This window comes from Chiloscyllium plagiosum, chromosome 22 (genome assembly GCF_004010195.1).
Source record: "Chiloscyllium plagiosum isolate BGI_BamShark_2017 chromosome 22, ASM401019v2, whole genome shotgun sequence".
Taxonomy (NCBI): Eukaryota; Metazoa; Chordata; class Chondrichthyes; order Orectolobiformes; family Hemiscylliidae; genus Chiloscyllium; species Chiloscyllium plagiosum.
In genome coordinates, this window is record NC_057731.1 from 403,931 (window position 1) to 423,763 (window position 19,833).

The 19,833-nt window shown below is 41.6% G+C and overlaps 1 protein-coding gene across 3 annotated transcripts in view; it reads left to right on the plus strand.

The window, feature by feature from the left end:
• Positions 1–18,603, plus strand: part of dydc2 (DPY30 domain containing 2) — a 31,081-nt gene extending 12,478 nt beyond the window's left edge. For all 3 annotated transcript variants that reach the window (XM_043712240.1, XM_043712242.1, XM_043712241.1), the window contains exons 3-6: positions 478–597; positions 7,350–7,460; positions 10,617–10,730; positions 18,286–18,603. In XM_043712240.1, the coding sequence (XP_043568175.1) occupies positions 478–597; positions 7,350–7,460; positions 10,617–10,730; positions 18,286–18,369 (429 nt within the window). In that variant the 3' untranslated portion in view covers positions 18,370–18,603. The remainder of the gene's footprint in view (positions 1–477; positions 598–7,349; positions 7,461–10,616; positions 10,731–18,285) is intronic.
• The last annotated feature ends 1,230 nt before the right edge of the window (positions 18,604–19,833 follow it).

Below are 19,833 nucleotides of genomic sequence, written 5' to 3' on the forward strand. Positions count from 1 at the left end.
GAAAAAGCAGAGAGTGATTGTGCACGTGACATAGACAGACAACACGTGAGTCACAGAGACAGCACATGCACAAGGCACAGAGAGAGTAAACATAAGACATAGAGAGGGGCAGCACAACATGCAGAGAACGAGAGCTTGAGGTCGAGATTGAAAGCAAAATAGAGACAGCATGGGATGCAGAGCGGAGAACACAATTCAGAGACAGATAAAGTGGACACAACTCAAAAAGGGAGAAACAGAGAGTATGATTCTGAGACAGAAAGAGCACAATTCAGCAGTAGTGACTGAGAGGGACAGAGCATCATTCTGTTAAATATCAGAATTGAGAACTTATTGATCTATATTTAATTACTTTAGTGCCAAAGGATTGGTCTATGTGTCCATATAAATTTTAGAAATAGTTTGATTCAAAATGTTTGATGTACACATGATTGTAAATCAAGTATTGTTGTTTAAATATTTTCTAATTATTTTAAGAGTCAATTGGAGATTGAGCAGCTGAACACTGAGACACAAGCAGCATGGAAGGAGAAAGCTATGCAAGAACAGTTAGAAGCTGAACTGCTTGAGATTCAGAAGGCATATGAAGAGAAGTTGGTAAGTGATCCATTTCACTACACTAGTGGCTTGTATCCTAATATTTTCACAGGTCCTCTCTATTGCTTTGCACTTTTTAAAAAAAGTGGTTGCTATGGTTGGATACTTGAATAGGGTTGAAGAGTGTGGTGCTAGAAAACCACAGCTGTTCAGGCAGCATCAGGGGAGCAGGAGAATTGACGTTTCGAGCATTAGCTCTTCATCAGGAATAAGTTGAATAGGGTTTTCCATTTTAATCCCAGATAGTAGCTGTACAAAGATTTGAAATGTAGAACCAGAGGCTTTCCTATTGTGGTTTCTTCAGTTTATTCGAGGGGATCAAGAGAGTTGCATCACTGCAGCATGTAAACCTCACTGCTGAAGAAATTGGCACAACGTCACCATAGCATTAGTAGATCTTGGCAGAGTTAGTATCCCCGCCACCAAGCCAGAAGCTCCGGGTTCAAGTCCCACCCCAGAATGTGAAGGCCAAGGAAGGTGCTTTCAAACTTGTAAATCCATTCACAGGCAGTAAGAGCAGGACAGATTCATGGAAAGAAACTGGAGCCTCCATCATCATTAGCTCAAAACTGCAACATGCATATAAAAGTGCTCATTGCCCCAGCAATTCTGGCACTTTATTAGTCTGGTTGGCTTAGTTAGCTGAACTACTGTCTAAGGATCAGACTTGTAACAACAGAATGGGGTTGGATCCATGTTCTGGGTGGATTTAAGACTTGCCTCCTTGCCCTGCCAGTGGTAGAATTCAAGGCACTATGAGTTGGATCTGACTTTAGGCAGAGAACTAAAGATGATAATGACTGTAATGCAGCTTCAAATTAGACAGCTACATGTATATTGGCATTGAAATAATTCAGCCCCTACAAGACCTAAAGGAAACATTTAATTTTGGTTTTGATTTCATTTCTTTCCTTTGGACTATTAACCATCAATTGATAGAAACATTGACATACAAACTAGAAGCAGGAGTAAGGCCCATGAGCCTTTTTTTTGAGCCTCAACTGCATTCAATATGGTTGTGGCTGATCCTCTATCTCGAGCTATAGTCCTGCATTCTCCCCATATATTCAGTGACTATATGTGACAGTGACAGTGAAGAAATGTTTTGTCATTTTAATCCAAAATGGTTTACACCATATCCAAAGACTGAGTCTCTTGATTATAGACTCATCAAACAGGGGAAACCATCCACCCTCCATCTAGTCTGTCCAGCCCTGTTAAAATTTTATTTGTTTCAATCAGAACTCCACTCATCCTTCTAAACTCTAGTGAATACAGGCCCAATTGAACCAAGCTGTCCTCAAACAACAGGATGCTTATGCAGCACCTTTAATAAAATGTCTCATGGTGGAAAGATGTAGGGTGGGTATCCAAGTGCTTGGAGGCCCAAGCAGCTCAAGTCATGGCTAACAATAATGCTCCAGTTGAAATCAGGGTGCACAAGAGACCAGATTTAAATGAGCACAGATAACCCAAAGGCTTGTCAAATTGAAGGAGGTTATAGAACAAGGCAAGATGAGGTGGGGACTTGGGTGGAGAAGTTTAATCTGGACAAATGTGAGGTGATGCATTTTGGAAGGTTTAAAGCAGGAGGGAAGTATACAATAAATGCAGAACCCTTAGTAGCATTAATATATAGAGGGATCTAGGCGTATAGATCCACAGTTCCCTGAAATTGGCAACACAAGAAGGAATATCGCCATTGTCGATTGGGGCATAGAGTATAATAATTGACAAGTCATGTTCTAGCTATATAGAACTTTAGTTAGGCCACCTTTGGAATATTATGTACAGTTCTGGTCACCCCACACGACCAGAAGGATTTGCAGGCTTTGGAGAGATACAGAAAACGTGTACCAGGATGTTGCCTGGTCTGAACGGTATTAGCTATGAGGAGAGATTGGAGAAACTTGGGGTTTGTTTTCACTTAAATGTCAAAGACCGTGGGGCGACCTGATAGCAGTTTGCAAAGTTATAATAGAATGAATAGTCAGAGTCTTTTTCCCAGGGTAGAAATGTCAATTGCAAGGGGACATAAATTTAAGGAAAAGGGGAAAGGTTTAAATGAGATGTGAGAGGCAGGTTTTTTTTACACAGAGGGTGATAAATGCCAGGAATGTGCTGCCAGAGGAGGTAGTAGAAGCAAACGTAATAGCAACATTTAAGGGGCATCTTGATAGATATGTGAATTGGCAGGGAATAGAAGTAAACAGACTATGTGGAGACAAAAGATGTTTAGATTATACAGGTTGGTGGGCTGAAAGGCCTATTCCTGTGCTGTACTCTTCTTTCTTCTTTGAAGTAATGAAGCAATTTGAAAACAGGGATGTAAAGTTTAAAATCAGAACAGTAGTGAACAAGAAATCAATGGAGTCAGAAAGTACAGGGATGATAGGGGAATAGGACTTAATACAATTTAAGACATGGGCAACAGAGCTTTGGGTGACCACAAGTTTCCAGATGGTAGAATGTGGGACACCAACGAAGGCGGTTTTGCATTGTCAAGTCAAGAGGTAGCTAAGGCATATGGATTTAAAAAACAGATTAGCTCAGACTGAGGTGAAATTGGATTATGTTATGGAGGTGAAAACAGGCAGTTTTAGTGATTGCACCAATAGAAGGACACAAGGTCACTCCAAAATGAATGTGACATTAAGGTTGCAAGACCTGATTAGTCTCAAACTGCTAGAGTATTGGAGTCAGTAGCTAGGGAATAGAGTTGCAGCAGAAACAACGGTTTCAGTCTTACAAATTATCAGATGACAAAAATATCTTCTTATTCAGCATCAGATTTCAAATTAGTGATTTGATAATTCAGAGACAATGGAGGAATTGAGAGAGAGGATGGTGAGGTAAAGCTGGGTGTCATCAGACTATGTGTGAAAACTGACATTGCGCTTTTGGATAAACCAACCATCACTAACCAAGAAAGTTAAAGTTGAAAGAAAAAGCTTATAAGGAGGCAAGAGTCAGTGATAGCTCTGAAGACTGTGATAAATTCAGCATCCAGCAAAGGAAGTTTAGAAGGATAATAAAGAGAGTGAAAAGAAACTATGAGAACAAATTAGCAAGGAATATAAAAGTTGACAATAATTGCTTCCTTAAATATATGAAAAGGAAGTCAGAGTCAAAGTTAACATAGGCCCTTAAAAAATGAATCAGTGAAATAATTACAGGGAACAAGGCAGAGGAGTTTGTATAAACAGATATTTTGCATCTGTCTTTTAAATGTTGTAATTGTACCAGCCTCCACCACTTCCTCTGGCAGCTCATTTCATACCTTGTTTATAAACAAATACCTTGTTTATTTACCCCGTATCCATGCCCCTCATAATTTTATAAACCTCTGTAAGGTTACCCCTCAGCCTCCGATGCTCGAAGGAAAGCCTATTCAGCCTCTCCCTCTAGCTCAATCCTTCTAACTCTGGCAACATCCTTCTTTAATAATTAATTCTAATAATTTTCCAACAATAGATTTTAGGCTAATTGGCCTATAGTTATCTACTTTTTGCCTCCCTATGTGAATTGCCAGTCTTCCAATGCTCTGGGACTTCTCCAGAATCCAAAGAATTTTGGAAAATTACAACCAATGCAACCATTATATGTGTAGCTACTTCTTTTAAGATCATAGAATGCAAGCCATCATGGCCAGGGACTTAGCTGCCTTTACTCCCATTAATTTGTCTAATGCAACTTTGCTAAAGATGGTGATGTTACTTAATTCCTCCCCCATTTTCTTCAGTGCAAATGGGATAATTGAAGTACCCTTCACCTTAACGACTCCGGGTCTTTTCTCTGGAGTGGGGGAGTCCAGAACTAGAGGGCATAGGTTTAGAGTGAGAGGAAAAAGATCTAAAAAGGACCTAATGGCAACTTTTTCATGCAGAGGATGATGCGTGTATAAATGAGCTGCCAGAGGAAGTGGTGGAGGATTATAATTACAGCATTTAAAAGGCATCTGGGTGGGTTTCTCAATAGGAAGGGTTTAGAGGGATTTGGGCCAAGTGCTAGCAAATGGGACTAGATTAATTTAGGATATCTGGTCAGCATGGACAGGTTGGACTATAGGACTATGGGAAGAATAACAAAAAGATGGGGTACTGGGCTAATTGTCGGATACTTGGTAGTGTGGATGAGCAGAGGGATCTTGGTGTCCATGTACACAGATCTCTGAAAGTTGCCACCCAGGTAAATAGTGCGGTGAGGAAGGCATATGGCGTACTGGCTTTTATTGGTAGAGGAATTGAGTTCCGGAGTCCTGAGGTCAGGATGCAGTTGTATAAGACTCTGGTGCGGCCGCATCTGGAATATTGTGTGCAGTTTTGGTCGCCATACTATAGGAAGGATGTGGAGGCACTGGAACGGGTGCAGAGGAGGTTTACCAGGATGTTGCCTGGTATGGAAGGAAAATCGTATGAGGAAAGACTGAGGCACTTGGGGCTGTTTTCACTAGAGAAAAGAAGGTTTAGGGGTGACTTGATTGAGGTGTACAAGATGATTAGGGGGTGAGATAGGGTCGACAGTATGAACCTTGTCGCGCGTATTGAGTCGGGTATTACAAGGGGGCATAGCTACAAATTGAAGGGCGATGTCTATGTTCTATGTTCTATCTGTTTCCATGCTGTACGTCTCTATGACTCTGTGATTCTAAGTAGTAGCAACACATTTGGAAAATCATAATCTAATCAAACCGAGTCATCATGCCTTCATGGAAGAGAAAGTGTGTTTGATTAATTTATTAGAGTGCTTTGAGGAAGTCTCAGCCAGCAAGGATAAAGGGAGAACAGTAGATGTGTTGTATTTGGATTTCCAAAGGGTATTTGACAAGATACCTCACAAAAGGTTAAGTCATAAGAACCCATGGAGTTAGTGGTGATATATTAGTGTGGATAGAGGATTGACTGATGGGTTGGAAACAGCAAGTGGGAATAAAGGCTTTTTTTAAAAAAAATTGGGAAATGGAGTATAATGAAAGGAAGAACAAAAGAACAGTATATATTTAAATGGAGAAAAATTGCAGAAAGCTGCAATACAAAAGGGACATGGGAGTACCTGTGCATGTGTAGCAGGTAATCAAGAAGGCCACAGGAATGTTGGCCCTTAGTTTAAGTTGGAGTGTGAGAATAGGGAAATCTTACTGCAACAGTACAGGGTACTGTTCAGACCACATCTGGAGAAATGCTGGATGTTTTGGTCCCGTTATTCAAGCAACAATATCATTTCATTTTAGGCAGTTCAGAGAAGGTTCACTCGGATAATCTCCAATATGGAGGGATTCCTGATGAAGAGCTTATGCTTGAAACATCAACTCTCCTGCTCCTTGGATGCTGCCTGACCGGCACCACACTTTTTGATTGTATTACAAGCAAAGATTAAACAGTTTGGGACTCTATTCATTGGAACTTAAAAGACTAGGAGGTTATCTCATTGAAATGTGTTGGATTCTTAAGGGGCTGATGGTTCCCCTCATGAAAGAGTCCAAGACCAGACGGCGTAGTCTCAGAATAAAGGGGCACCAATTTAAGACTGAGATGAGGAGGAACTTCTTCTCTTAGACAGTCGCAAGTCTTTAGAACTACTTGCCATAGAGAACTGCAGGGTCAGAGTCCTTGCCTATATTTAAGGCTGAGATAAATAGAGTCTTGATTAGTAGAGAAATTGCAGGTTACATGGAAAATACAGTAAAGTGGACATCAAGAACATCGGATCATATTAACACCCTTTTATTCTGAGTCTATGCCCCTGGTCCTAGACTCTTCCATGAGGGGACGCATCAGTCCCTTAAGAATCCAATATGATTTTGTAGAATTGGAGTAAAGCAAATTTTAATGGCATTAGACAAGGACTTTCTAAAGTTGATTGGAGTAGACTGTTCGCCGATGATAAGTGGCAGGCTTTCAAAAGTGTGATAACGAGAGTTCAGATTCATTATGATAGAGTGTTAGGTAAGACTGATAGGATTAGAGAACAATTGATGAATAAAAATATTGTTAGTTGTTACCACAGATCTGGTATCTCCATGAACATCCCAAGTTCTCTCCATCTTTGTAGTTCTTGGTGTGTGGCATCTTATATTAACTTCTAGTTTGTTCATGGCCACTAAGACTTCCCAATCATATTGGCTTCAGCTCCAGGTGATATTTCTAGGTTCTATCATATTGCTTGTCTTTGTTAAACCTATCACTCCTATTAATAGGATTTTTAAAAATGGTTTTCAATCACTTTTTAGGGGATTAATAGTTCAGAACTTCGGTATTTTAGCTATGGGTTAGGTTGGAAGAGCTGAGTTTATTCTCCTTGGAGCAAAGGAGATTGTGTGGTGGTTTGATAGAGGGTATAACATTATGACAGGTTTGGATAAGGCAAACCAGGAAAATCTGTTTACAAGGGATGTAGATTTAAGATTTTGGGCAAGGAGAGAAAGAGCTTTTAATGGAATGACTGGTAATTATCTGGTACTTGCTGTCCACATTGGCAGCGGGTGCAGAGATGATCAGTGATTTCAAGAAGAAATTGCATGTGTATTTGAGGGAAATAGAAGTGCAAAGCCACAGGTATGAAGAGAGTGTGACTAACTGGATTGCTGCACAGAGAGCTGGCATAAATGTGATGGGCTGAAAGGCTTCATTATGAAGTTATGACTCTTTGAAGAATTGTATTACAATGCATAAAATTAGTTTTAAACATAGAAGATATTTATCATAAACAAAATTGAGTGATCCAACGAGAACTATTTTCTTTTCTCATTACAGAAGCTCAAGCAAGCAAATCTTGAGCTTGAAAAACAGCAGCTTCAGATTCTGGCTGCTCTTGACGCAGTGAAGGAAAAACAAGCTAAGGAGTTGCAGGAAATGGAGAAGCAGGTCAATGCTACATCGGAACTTTACTCACTGCCTGTGTTTGTTCACTGTGAGTGTGTGGGATTACAAAACTCACATGGCCATATAATCAACTCCCAGCAATTCTGGCTACATTTGACTCCAGCCTTGATGAAATGCAGCGTGCCCTCAATTCTTGATATAAGGGACAATCATGACAGGACAATTTGAGAATTTGAACTCTGTTTTAAATATGTGGGATCTGTACTGGTGACCATGTTGATTATTGTAAAATGGCTTACCTGCAACACTACACCTGCCCTCCTCTAACAAAAAAAAAACAGTGTGGAGGGTTGGTAAAGCAAGGTTTTTCTTAATCTCTTTTGGCAATTAAGAGCAGATGAGGTGGAAGCTAGGGCAGTTGCATGCTTGTGAAAAGTGCACCCAAATCCAACTCCTCACAGATTGCGTTAGGGAGCTGAAGTTGAAGCGGATGAACTTCGGATCATTTGGGAGGCTGAGGGGGTGACAGAGAAGAATTATAGGGAGGTAGTCACACCTAAGTTACAGGATAAAGGTAGCTAGGTGACCGTCAAGAGAGGGAAAGTGCAGGGAACCCCTGTGGCTGTTCCCTTAGTAATAAGTATACTGCTTTGGATAGATGACCTACCATTGGAAAGCCACAGTAGTCAGGTCTCTGGCACGAAGCCTGGCTTTGTGGCTCAGAAGGGACGTTGTAGGAGAATAGGAGAGCAATAGTGATAGGCGATTCAATGGTTAAAGGAACAGACAGAACATTCAGTGGTCGCAAACAAGACTCTGGATGGTATGTTACCTCTTGGGTGCCAGGGTCAGGGATGTCTCAAATCAAATCTACAGGATTCTTAAGGGGGAGGGGGAGCAGCCTGAAGTTGTGGTACACATCGGTACCAATGACATAGCTAGGAAAAGGGATGAGGACGTGAAAAGTGAAAATAGGGAGTTAGGTTGGAAGCTAAAGGCAGGACAAGCAGGGTAGTAATCTCAGGTTGCTACCAGTGCCACGGACTAGTGAGGCAAGGAACAGAGGGCAAGTGCAGCTGAACACATGGCTGCAGAGCTGGTGTAGGAGGAAGGGCTTCAGATATGTGAATCTTTGGGATACCTTTAGGGAAAGTGAAATATGTACAAGGAGGACAGTTTCCATTGCTCCACTTTTTGTCTCTTTGTCTGTGATTCTCCTGTTCCAGCTCACTTCAGAATCCACCTTTGCCACACTTTCATTAGACTTCCCATCTTTCTCTCATGCCTGCCCTCTCTCTAACCCTATCTTCCTGTAATAAAGCTCCACTCTAATTTTGTCCCATTCCCTCCTTTCACTCTGACTCCATTCTTTTCCAGATTGTTTACTGCCATTTAATTACCTCTTTTCCTATAAATTTGCTGCCTCTTTCACATTCTTTCTCTGAACTTTCTCTTTTGCCTCCATATTTGTTTGTGATCCATTTGATTTTTTTCCCTTCTCATTCCATTGGTCCTATCATCTACGTTCTTTCACATTTTTCCCTGACACTATTCATAGCAAAGAATCTAAACACAAATCTATTTAATTACTGGCTTCCATTTCATCATGTGACAGGCAGCACTCTTACCACGATGATTACACAAACAATTCTGACCACATTGAACACCCTGACTTGCTAAATATGGTGACTATACAAACAATCTGAATGCATTGACCACACTGGCTGCATAAAAGGCTTTGACAGTTTGAAATGTGCCAAATGCAATGACTACAACGACCAAGCTAAAAGCACCGACTGTCATAACCATGCTAAATGAACTGAAAGCAGCAACTGAACTGGCCACAGTGAGCACACTGCCCATGATAGTGTGCCCATGACACTGATAATGCCAGCCACATCAGCCACACTAGGAGAAAATGAGGAATGCAGATGCTGGAGATCAGAGTCAAGAGTGCAGTGCTGGAAAAGCACAACAAGTCAGGCAGCATCCGAGAAGCAGGAGAATACAGTTTCTTATGCAGAGAGTGATTAGGATCTGGAAAGCAATGATTAGACTAGATTATATTCCCTACAGTGTGGAAACAGGCCCTTCAGCCCAGCAAGTCCACGCCAACCCTCCAAAGAGTAACCCACCCAGAAACATTCTCCCTAACCTATATTTACTTCTGACTAATGCACCTAACAGTATGGGTGATGTAGCACGGCCAATTCATCTTACTTGGATTGTGGGAGGAAACTGGAGCACCCGGAGGAAACCCACACAGACACCAGGAGAATGTGCAAACTCCACACAGACAGTCGCCCGAGACAGGAATCGAACCCCATCCCTGGCGCTGTGAGGCAGCAGTGCTAACCACTGAGCCACCCTGTCGCCCTGAGTGCAATGGAGGCAGATTCAGTGGATGTCTTCAATTGGGAATTGGATCTTTATCTGAAAAGAAGCATTGCAATGCTTCTGGGAAAATGTAAGAGTGCAGGTCTAACTCAGTTTTTCTTGCAGAGAGCTGGCACAGACATGGTTGTGATATTCTGCCATCCTGTGATTTTTGATCTCCACCTAATCTTCTCTGTGTTCTTTTCACTCTGCCTTGGTTAGTTATCTCTCCTCTTTGTGTTTCTCCCAAATCTTATAGCATTCAAATATGTATTTTTGTTTCTTTATCTGCTTTACTTTGACTTTCACCTTTACCTGTTTAACTATGTCTTATCCTTTCTCTCATTTCTTTATCCATTCCCCTTCTCTCAGGTTTATCTCTCTTTTTATTTGCCTATCTCTCTTGCTGTCTTGTGCATTTCCTTCATCTATCTCTGCTTTACCTCTTCCTCTGTCTCTATGATTGCTCCTTCTTACTTTCTTCCCTTTCAACTTTGTTTCTTTGTTCTGTCTTTTTCTCCTATGTTCTCTTTTTCTTACACCTTCCTTTTTCCTCTCACTCTGGTTTGTCTTGTTCTATTTATCCTTGTTCATTCTCATCTCTTTTTTTCCTTCTTTCTTTGTTATTTCATCATGGCCTCTGTTTTCCATTTCTCTCTCCTTTGTCTCATTCAGGGTCTTTCTCATGTGTTATGCTCTCTTTTTCATTTTAAATTTCTCTCCTCTATTCTGGTACATCTCGCTGTATCATCCCTTCCTACATGACTCCTCTCCCTTTTTTCTTCTGGTTCTCCTTGATTATAACCTGTCTTGTTTTATTAGACTTCTGAGCATGCTATTGTGGAAAGTGCATCTTCATTAGTGCCACCTGAATGGTTTGGGGAACCTGAACTTGAAACTGTGGAAGAGAAAGATGAATCAACTTTTGCAATGGAGGTGAGTAACTTATTTGTATTCATATCATGAACCTCATTTAACTTCAATCAACTTCCTTTCTAACCACGTTAACCTATCTTTGAAGTCCAAAAAACACATGAAAAGGTCAAGGTGTTGGAGGTTACTTGTAGACAAAGAAACTTTGTAAAGTCCTGAAGGGTGAAAGGAAAGCAATTAATGATAGGACTGTTTTAGGCATGGCGTAAGTGAATGGAGACTGGAAATGTTAGGGAGCAGTGGTTAGTAATTCTGTGTGTTGAATGGTTGAGGACTGTGCTAGCCATAGCTTATACATACAAATGATTATCTAAGAGCATTGTTTCAGCCAGGGAGGATTGTTCTCACCTGGTTACATTGTTATCTAATTAATTGTAGCCAGTGAATCACTTTACTATAGCCTCTCTCCTTCTTCTGCATCGTTACCGCTGGTAACCACTAAGGATCTTTCTTTAACCATCTCTCTTGACCACTACTGTATCTTTAATTGGTCATGATGCTGGTCCATCATCCAATATGAGATGAGCAAGTAAACATTAAAAAGATTAAGACATCATCGGTCCCAAATACAAATTCTTTTGCCTAACCAATGACTCCATCCCTCTTCCTGGCAACTGTCTGTGAGTCTGAATCATATTATTCACAATCTTGGTATCCGGTCAAGTCTGCAAATAAGCTTCTGTCTATGACCACGATGGCTTGTTTCTACTTCTTTAAAACACTATCACTGTGCACAACCTTTGGCCACCTGTAAACTTACAAATTAGGAACAGGGATAAGTCACTCAGTCTTTCAAGCTTGCTCTGTTGCTCAAAAAGATTGTGATTGATCTGATGACTCTATAATCTTGCCTACCCCTGATAATCTTTAAACTCCTTACTTAAGGATCTATCCATGACTGCCTCAAAAATATTCAGACTTTGTTTCCACCATCTTCTGAGGAAGAGAATTCCAAAGTCTCACTGCCTTCTGAAAGAAAAATAAATCTCCTCATCTCTATCATAAATGGACGACCACTAGTTCTAGATCCTCCCACAACAGGAAACAAGTTATCCACATCTACCCTGCCAAGACTCCTCAGGATTTTGTAAGTTTTAATCAAGTCATTTCTTGTCTAAACTTCAGAAGTTACAAGCCCAGCGCAACCAACTTCTTGTCATAAAACAATCTGCCCTTCCCAGGCATTAGGCTGGTAAATGTCTGAAATGCTTCCAAATCATTTATATCCTTCCTGTGGTAATATCTTCTTCCATGGTCAAATTTTCTTTCCAATATTGGGTTGATAAGTGGCAAGTAATATTCATACCACACCAAATCCCAGGCAATGATCAAAATGATTCAAAGAGAACATCAACATTACCCCGTGACATTCAATGAATGACATTACCATCACCACACTGCCCTACTATCAAGATTCTGGGGGTTACCATTGACCAGAAACTGAACTGCACCAGTCAAATAAATACGATGACTATAAGAGCAAGTCAGAGGCTGGGAGATCTACAGCAAGTAAATCACCTACAGACTATCCAGTGCTTGTCCATAATCTACAATGCATATGGTCAGCAGCTGAATAATCAAGAGGCTCGACAACAGCCCGCTTGATTGGCACTCCCAGAATAACCATTATTCCCTTCAACACCATCTCACAATTACAGCAATATGTACTATCTTCAAACTGAACTGCAGCAAGTCACCAAGGCTTTCAACAGCACCTTCCAAATCTCTTACCTCCACCATATGGAAGGACTAGGGTAGCAGATACAGGAGACAACCACCACCTGCAAGATCCTCACAGTCACACAATCTTGACTTGAAAATGTATTACTACCTTCTGCGTCATGAAGGTTAAAATCCTGGAACTCCCTCCCTCACAGCACTGTGGGGTTCCTATATCATGTTGATTAACTGCAGTGGTTCAAGAAAACAGATCATCACTATCTTCCTAAGGATATATGTAAAGGCTGGCCCAGCCAGCAGTGTCCTCATCCCTACAATGAATGGAAAAAAAAGTTCTCTGATGGCCTTATAGATGTTATAAAACAGCATGTTGTTTATATGAAGTTCATATTTTAACTTGGGTTAAGCTAGTTTATGTTAAGACAGTTCAAAACCAAATATGGTTGCTAAAGCAAAATTTTATTCATTAAAAATAAGGCTAGACATGTATCTTAGATTTAAACCGTAGCATGGAGGATCTTAAACAATATTGCAATTGTTCCCTGAATAGACAGATAACCTTCAATTGATCTGATTCACTAAAGCACATGAACTCTTAGAATCAATAAGATTACCAGGAATAAGAGAGATCTCATAAAACAGATGATGTCAAATTGTTTACCATCTGGCACTGATGAACCTCCAGGTTTGCTACATCTTACATCAAGATGTGCTTTGTTTCACAAAGTCCCAAAAATAATTGAACAGACAAAATTCGTAACTTCATCCTCTCCTGATCAAATGATTGATCTTCTCCTTGATATCTGATATTTTCATCACCGATTTGATTGATTAATCCTGTCCTCACTAAGTGATCCTCTCTTTACAGATTGATTGATTTTATCCTTTCTCACTAACTGATCCTCTCTTCACTGATTGATCCACACTTTAATGATTGATTGATCCTCTCCTCACTGATACCCCCTTCATGAATCGATCCTCACTGATCAATCTTCTCTTCACTGATTCATCTCCTTATTGAGATCCTTTTATCACTTATTTGCTGTTCTCACTGGGCAATCCTCTCCTCACTAATTGCTTTTTTCGTATCCTCATTGATCCTGTCTTTATTTATTTATCAATTTTCTAAATGATGAATCAATCCTTTCTTCTTAGATCTGCTCTTCAAAATTGATTGATTCTCTCCTCACCGTTTGATCCTCTAACTAATTCTTAACTCACTGATCGACCCTTTCCTTGCTGATCGATTCTCTTTTCTTCTCACAGATCCTCTCCTCCTTTCCTCTCATCACTGATTGATTGACCCTCTCCTCATTGAACAAAGTTCTCCTCACTGATTGATCATCTCCCTGATGGTTGATCTTCTTTTCACTGGTACTCCCTTTACTGATTGATCAATCCTCTCAGTGAATGAGGTCCTCTCCTCATTGTTGATTGATCCTTTACTTACTGATTACCCAATTCTTTCCTCACTGATCAATTCTCGCTTCAGACTGATCTCCTACACTGATACCTGATCCTCACCTCAATGTTGAGATTAATCATCTCTTTGTTAGATTGATCCCCTTTGCACTCATTGATCTGCTCATCACTGATCAATTGATCCTTTATCCAATGATTGATCTGCTCCACATGGATCGGTCCACTGCTCACCAATCAATCCTTTCTTTACTGACAGATCAATCAATTCTCACTGATCCATTCTTCACTGATTGATTGATCCTCTGCTCATTGTTGCTCTCCTCCCTGATCAATCGATCCTCTCCTCGCTGAACAACTGATGCTCTCCTTTCTGCACAATCGATCCTCTCCTTATGTTTGATCCTCTCCTTCATGATTTATCATTTGTCCCGTTACTGGTTAATCCTCTCCTCGATTGCTGATCCTGTTCTCACTGATTGGTCCATCCTCTCCACTGACTGACCTTCTCTCCTCTGATCAATTAATCCTTTCCTGATTCATTGATCCTCTCCTTACTGATTGATTGTTCAATCCTCTCATCACTAATTGGTCCATTCCTCATCGACTGATTCTCTCTTCACTGATCAATCATTGAGGAAGGGGATCCTTAGCAAGTGGATTAATCCTCTCCTCAATTATCGATCTATTGTCTTCTCACTAAATGATCAATCCTCTCTTCACTGGTCAATCATTTTTTTTTGTAGAACCTCCACAGTGTGGAAACAGGCCACTCAACCCAACAAGTCCACACCAACCCTCCAAAGAGCAACACACACACAGACCCATCCCCAACCCTATCCCTGTAACCCTGTTCTTCCCATGGCTAACACACCTAGCCTACACGTCTCTGAACACTATGATTAATTTAGCGTGGCCAATCCACATAATTTGCACATCTTTAGAATGTGTCATAGAGTCATAGAGATGGACAGCACAGTAAACAGACCCTTCGATCCAACTTGTCCATGCTGACCAGATATCCCAACCTAATCTAGTCTCATTTGCCAGCACTTGGCCCATATCCCTCTCAACCCTTCCTATTCATATACCCATCCAGATGCCTTTTAAATGTTGCAATTGTACCACTACTGCCTCTGGCAGCTTATTCCTTCCACGCACCACCCTCTGCGTGAAAGGGTTGCCCCTTAGATCCTTTTTATATCTTTCCCCACTCACCTTAAACCTATGACCTCTAGTTGTGGACTCCCCCAACTCAGGGAAAAAACCTTGTCTATTTATCCTATCCATGCCCCTCATGATTTTATAAATCTCTATAAGGGTTACCCCTCAGTCTCTGATGCTCCAGAGAAAACAGCTCCAGCCTACTCAGCCACTCCCTATAGCTCAAATCCTCCAACCCTAGCAACATTCTTGGAAATCTGTTCTGAACCCTTTCAGATTTCACAACGTTAAAAATCAGACAACACCAGGTTATGGTCTAACAGGTTTATTTGGAAGCAAACAAACCTGATGTTGTGTGATTTTTAACTTTGTCCACCTCAGTCCAACATCGGCACCTCCAAGTTTAACAACATACTTCCAATAGGAAGGAGACCAGAATTGCACGCAATATTCCAACAGTGGCCCAATCAATGTCACGTACAGCCAAAACATGACCTCCCAACTCCAATACTCAATGCTCTGACCAATAAAGGAAAGCTTACTAAACGCCTTCTTGACTATCCTATCTACCTGCGACTCCACTTTCAGGGAGCAATGAACCTGCACTCAAGGTCTCTTTGTTCAGCAACACTCCTCAGGACCTTCCCATTAAGTGTATAAGTCCTGGTCTATTTGCTTTTCTAAAATACAGCACCTCGCATTTATCTAAATTAAACTCCATTTGCCACTCCTCAGCCCACTGGCCCATCAGATCACGATTCTATTGTACTCCAAGGTAATCTTCTTCACTGCCCACTAAACCTCACAATTTTGGTGTCATCTGCAAACTTACTAACTATACCTTCTATGTTCACATTCAAATCATTTATATAAATGACAAAAAGTAGTGGACCCAGCACTGTTCTCAGGCCTCCAGTCTGAAAAGCAACCCTACGTCACAACCCTCTGTCTTCTACCTTTGAGCCAGTTCCGTATCCAAATGGTTAGTTCTCCCTGTATCCCATGAGATCTAACCTTGCGAACCAGTCTCCCAGGAGGAACCTTGGCAAACGCCTTACTGAAGTCCATATAGATCACGTTCACCTCTCTGCTCTCATTAATCCTCTTTGTTACTACTTCAAAAAACTCAATCAAGTTTGTGAGACATGATTTCCCATGCACAAAGTCATGCTGACTATCCCTAATCAGTCCTTGCCTTTCTCAATATATGTAAATCCTGTCCCTCAGGATTCCCTCCAACAACTTGCCCACCACTGATGTCATGTTCACTGGTCTGTAATTCCCTGGCTTTTCCTTGTCACCTTTCTTAAATAGTGGCACCACATTAGCCACTCTCCAGTCTTCCAGCACCTATCCTGTGAACATCGGTGATATAAATATCTCAGCATGGGGCCCAGCAATCACTTGGAGGAGAAAGTGAGGTCTGCAGATGCTGGAGATCAAAGTTGAAACTTTATTGCTGGAACAGCACAGCAGGTCAGGCAGCATCCAGGGAACAGGAGATTCGACGTTTCGGGCACAGGCCCTTCTTCAGGAATGAGCAGAGAGTGTTCAGCAGGAGAAGATAAAAGGTAGGGAGGAGGGACTTGGAGGAGGGGCGTTGGAAATGTGATAGGTGGAAAGAGGTCAAGGTGAAGGTGATAGGTTGGAGTAGGGTGGAGGCGGAGAGGTCAAGAAGAAGACTGCAGGTCAGGAAGGCGGTGCTGGGCTGGAGGGATTCGGCTGAGACAAGGTGGGGGGAGGGGGGATGAAGAAACTGGTGAAGTCCAAGTTCATCCCCTGTGGTTGGAGGGTTCCCAGTCGGAAGATAAGATGCTCCTCCTCCGACCGTCGGGTTGTTGTGGTTTGGCGGTGGATGAGTCCAATGACCTGCATATCCTCGGTGGAGTGGGAGGGGGAGTTGAAATGCTGTGCCACAGGTTGGTTGGGTTGGTTCGTCCGGGTGGCCCAGGGGTGCTCTCTGAATCGCTCCGCAAGTCGGCGGCCTGTCTCCCCAATATAGGGGAGGCCACACCGGCTGCAGCGGGTGCAGTAGATGATGTGGGTGGAGGTGCAGGTGAATCTGTGGCGGATATGGAAGTTTCCTTTGGGGCCTTGGAGAGAAGTGAGGGGGGAGGTGTGGGGAGCAGCAATCACTTCCCTAGCTTCCCATAGAGTTCTGGATACACCTGATTAGGTCCTGGGGATTTACCCACTTTTATACATTCCAAGACATCCAGCTCCTCCTCCTCTGTAATATGGACATTTTTCAAGATGTCATCATATATTTCCCCACATTCTATATCTTCCATGACCTTCTCCACAGTAAGTACTGATGCAAAATACTTGTTCAGTATCTACCCCTTCTCCTGTGGGAGGAAACTGAAACACCCGACAGAAACCCACATAGACCTGGGAATAACGTGCAAACTCCACACAGACAGTTCCCTAAGGCTGGAATCGAACCTAGGTTCCTGGCACTGTGAGGCTACAATGCTGACCACTGAACCACCGTGCTGTGCTGGTTGATCACTGGTCGATCATTTCTTCACTGATCCTCTCCACTCATCGATCAACTCCCTCTTCTCTGATTATGTGATTGATCCTCACATAAATTGATCCTCTTCTTACTAATTGATCGTCTTCACTGATCACCCAATCCACTCATCATTGTTCAATCAATCCTGTCTTCACTCTTCAATCGATCCTTTCATCACTGATCAATTAATCCTCTCTTCACCGATCAATCAATCGTCTCTTGCTGATCAATTGATGCTCTCCTCACTGATCTATTCTCTCATCACTGATTGGTATCTGCTTCTCTCCCATTGACCAATCCTCTCCTCACGAATCAATTACGACTCTCCTCATTTATTGATCCACTCCTCTCTTCACTGATACCTGATTCTCTCCTGTTAGATCAATCCTCTCCTCGCTGTTAGATTGATCAACTTTTCATTGGTAGATCGATCATCTGCTCACCAATTAATCTTGTTGATCAACTGATCCTCTCCTCAGTGACTGAGCAATCATCTCCAAATTTATTACTCCTCCTCACTGATCATCTCTCAATTGATCCTGTCTTCATCATTTGATTAATTAACCTACTCCTTCTGAATGGTCATAAATTTATTCAGTTTCCATATCCTTCCCTAACTTCTACCTTCCAATGTGGACTGGATAAATTCCAGCATTGCCATATTGTTCTCCAGGATCAGAGTGAAGTAACTGGCAGACAGCTGGGTCAGAAATAATAACAATGATGGACGGTTTGCTGATATTTCACAGGGAAATCACTTGATATCATTTCTTCTAGGATCATAATGAGGAATCATTGCCAACAGAGGAAGAATCCAAACCTGCAGAAGAAAGCATCAAAGAAGCTGAGGAGAAATCCTGAAAAATTAACTGGTCCAACTCAACTCTGGCTTGAGAAGTGGAAATAAACTGTTCATCATTTGATTTTCCATTAAATTAATACATTCTCAGTTAGTTATATGAGTATCATAATTTGAGATATTGATTCGGTGAATTTTTACAATTTTTTTGTACCCCTGATGTTAGTGTTAGAATTTAATATTGAATAAAGTGCCCTCCACACTGTCCCCATCAAACAGTCCCAGGACAAGAACAGAGCTGAAAAATGTGTTGCTGGAAAAGCACAGCAGGTCAGGCAGCATCCAAGGAGCAGGAGAATCGACGTTTCGGGCATAAGCCCTTCTTCAGGAATCGATTCTCCTGCTCCTTGGATGCTGCCTGACCTGCTGCGCTTTTCCAGCAACATATTTTTCAGCTCTGATCTCCAGCATCTGCAGTCCTCACTTTCTCCCAGGACAAGAACAGCATCACGTTAGATACAGAGTAAAGCTACCTCTACATTTTTAAACTGAAAGTAAAGTTTCCTTGAGACTGTCTCCATCCAACACCTCCAGAATAGGTATAGCATAGGATTAGATGAATAGTAAAGCTTTCCCCCTTTTAAACTGAAAGTAAAGCTGCTTCTATATTGTTTCCATCAAATCGTCCCATGACAAGTACAGCAGGGGGTTGGATACAGAATATACCTCTGTACTGTTTGTTAGGAGAACAGATCATAGGCCTGAATTACTTATGGACCTGCGAAGGCATTCTTTTGAGAACAGCCACTAAACAGCCCTGTGCTGTAAAGAAAAATTCTATCAGAGTGTTGAAAGCCAGGCTAGCCAGTGAACTCACTGTCAAAAAGGGAACAGTAAAGAGACCTGTCAACTAATTTGTACAGTCAAGAATCTCAAAATTAACTACTCATGACCAACAGCAGCACTTGCCACGATCTATGTTCTGTCATCCAATTTAATGGCCACAGTGTTCTGCCATCTACTTATCTCTTGACTCAATTCACATTTTGAATCTGTGTGTATGTATGTCATGTTTTATGATTGTTTCTCACACTGAGTAGCTCATAAACTCATTCTTTGACTCAAGAAGTCTGGTTAAATTGGCTCCTTTTAAACTATTAGAACATTTCAATTGGGACAGAAAAACAGAAGGGAAGGGATCCTTTTTAAATTGACCTTGCAGCAACAAACCAAGAGAGGGGTTTAATTTGGAGGTTTCCCATCTGGAATTGTAATAAATTGGGGACCCTTGCCCAGGAACCAGTGATAACAACTGCCACATCAAACATTCCTAGGACTGGTGCAGTATAGGTTTACATAGAGAAAACTCACTGTACACTGTCCCCTTTAACACTCCTGGGACAGGTACTACAATGTGAGGTTAAATACAGAGTAAAACTCCCTTGGCTCTGTCCCCATTTAAACAATCACAGGCCATGTAGAGCCTGCATTTGACATAGAATAAATCTTCCCCTTACCTAATAGGG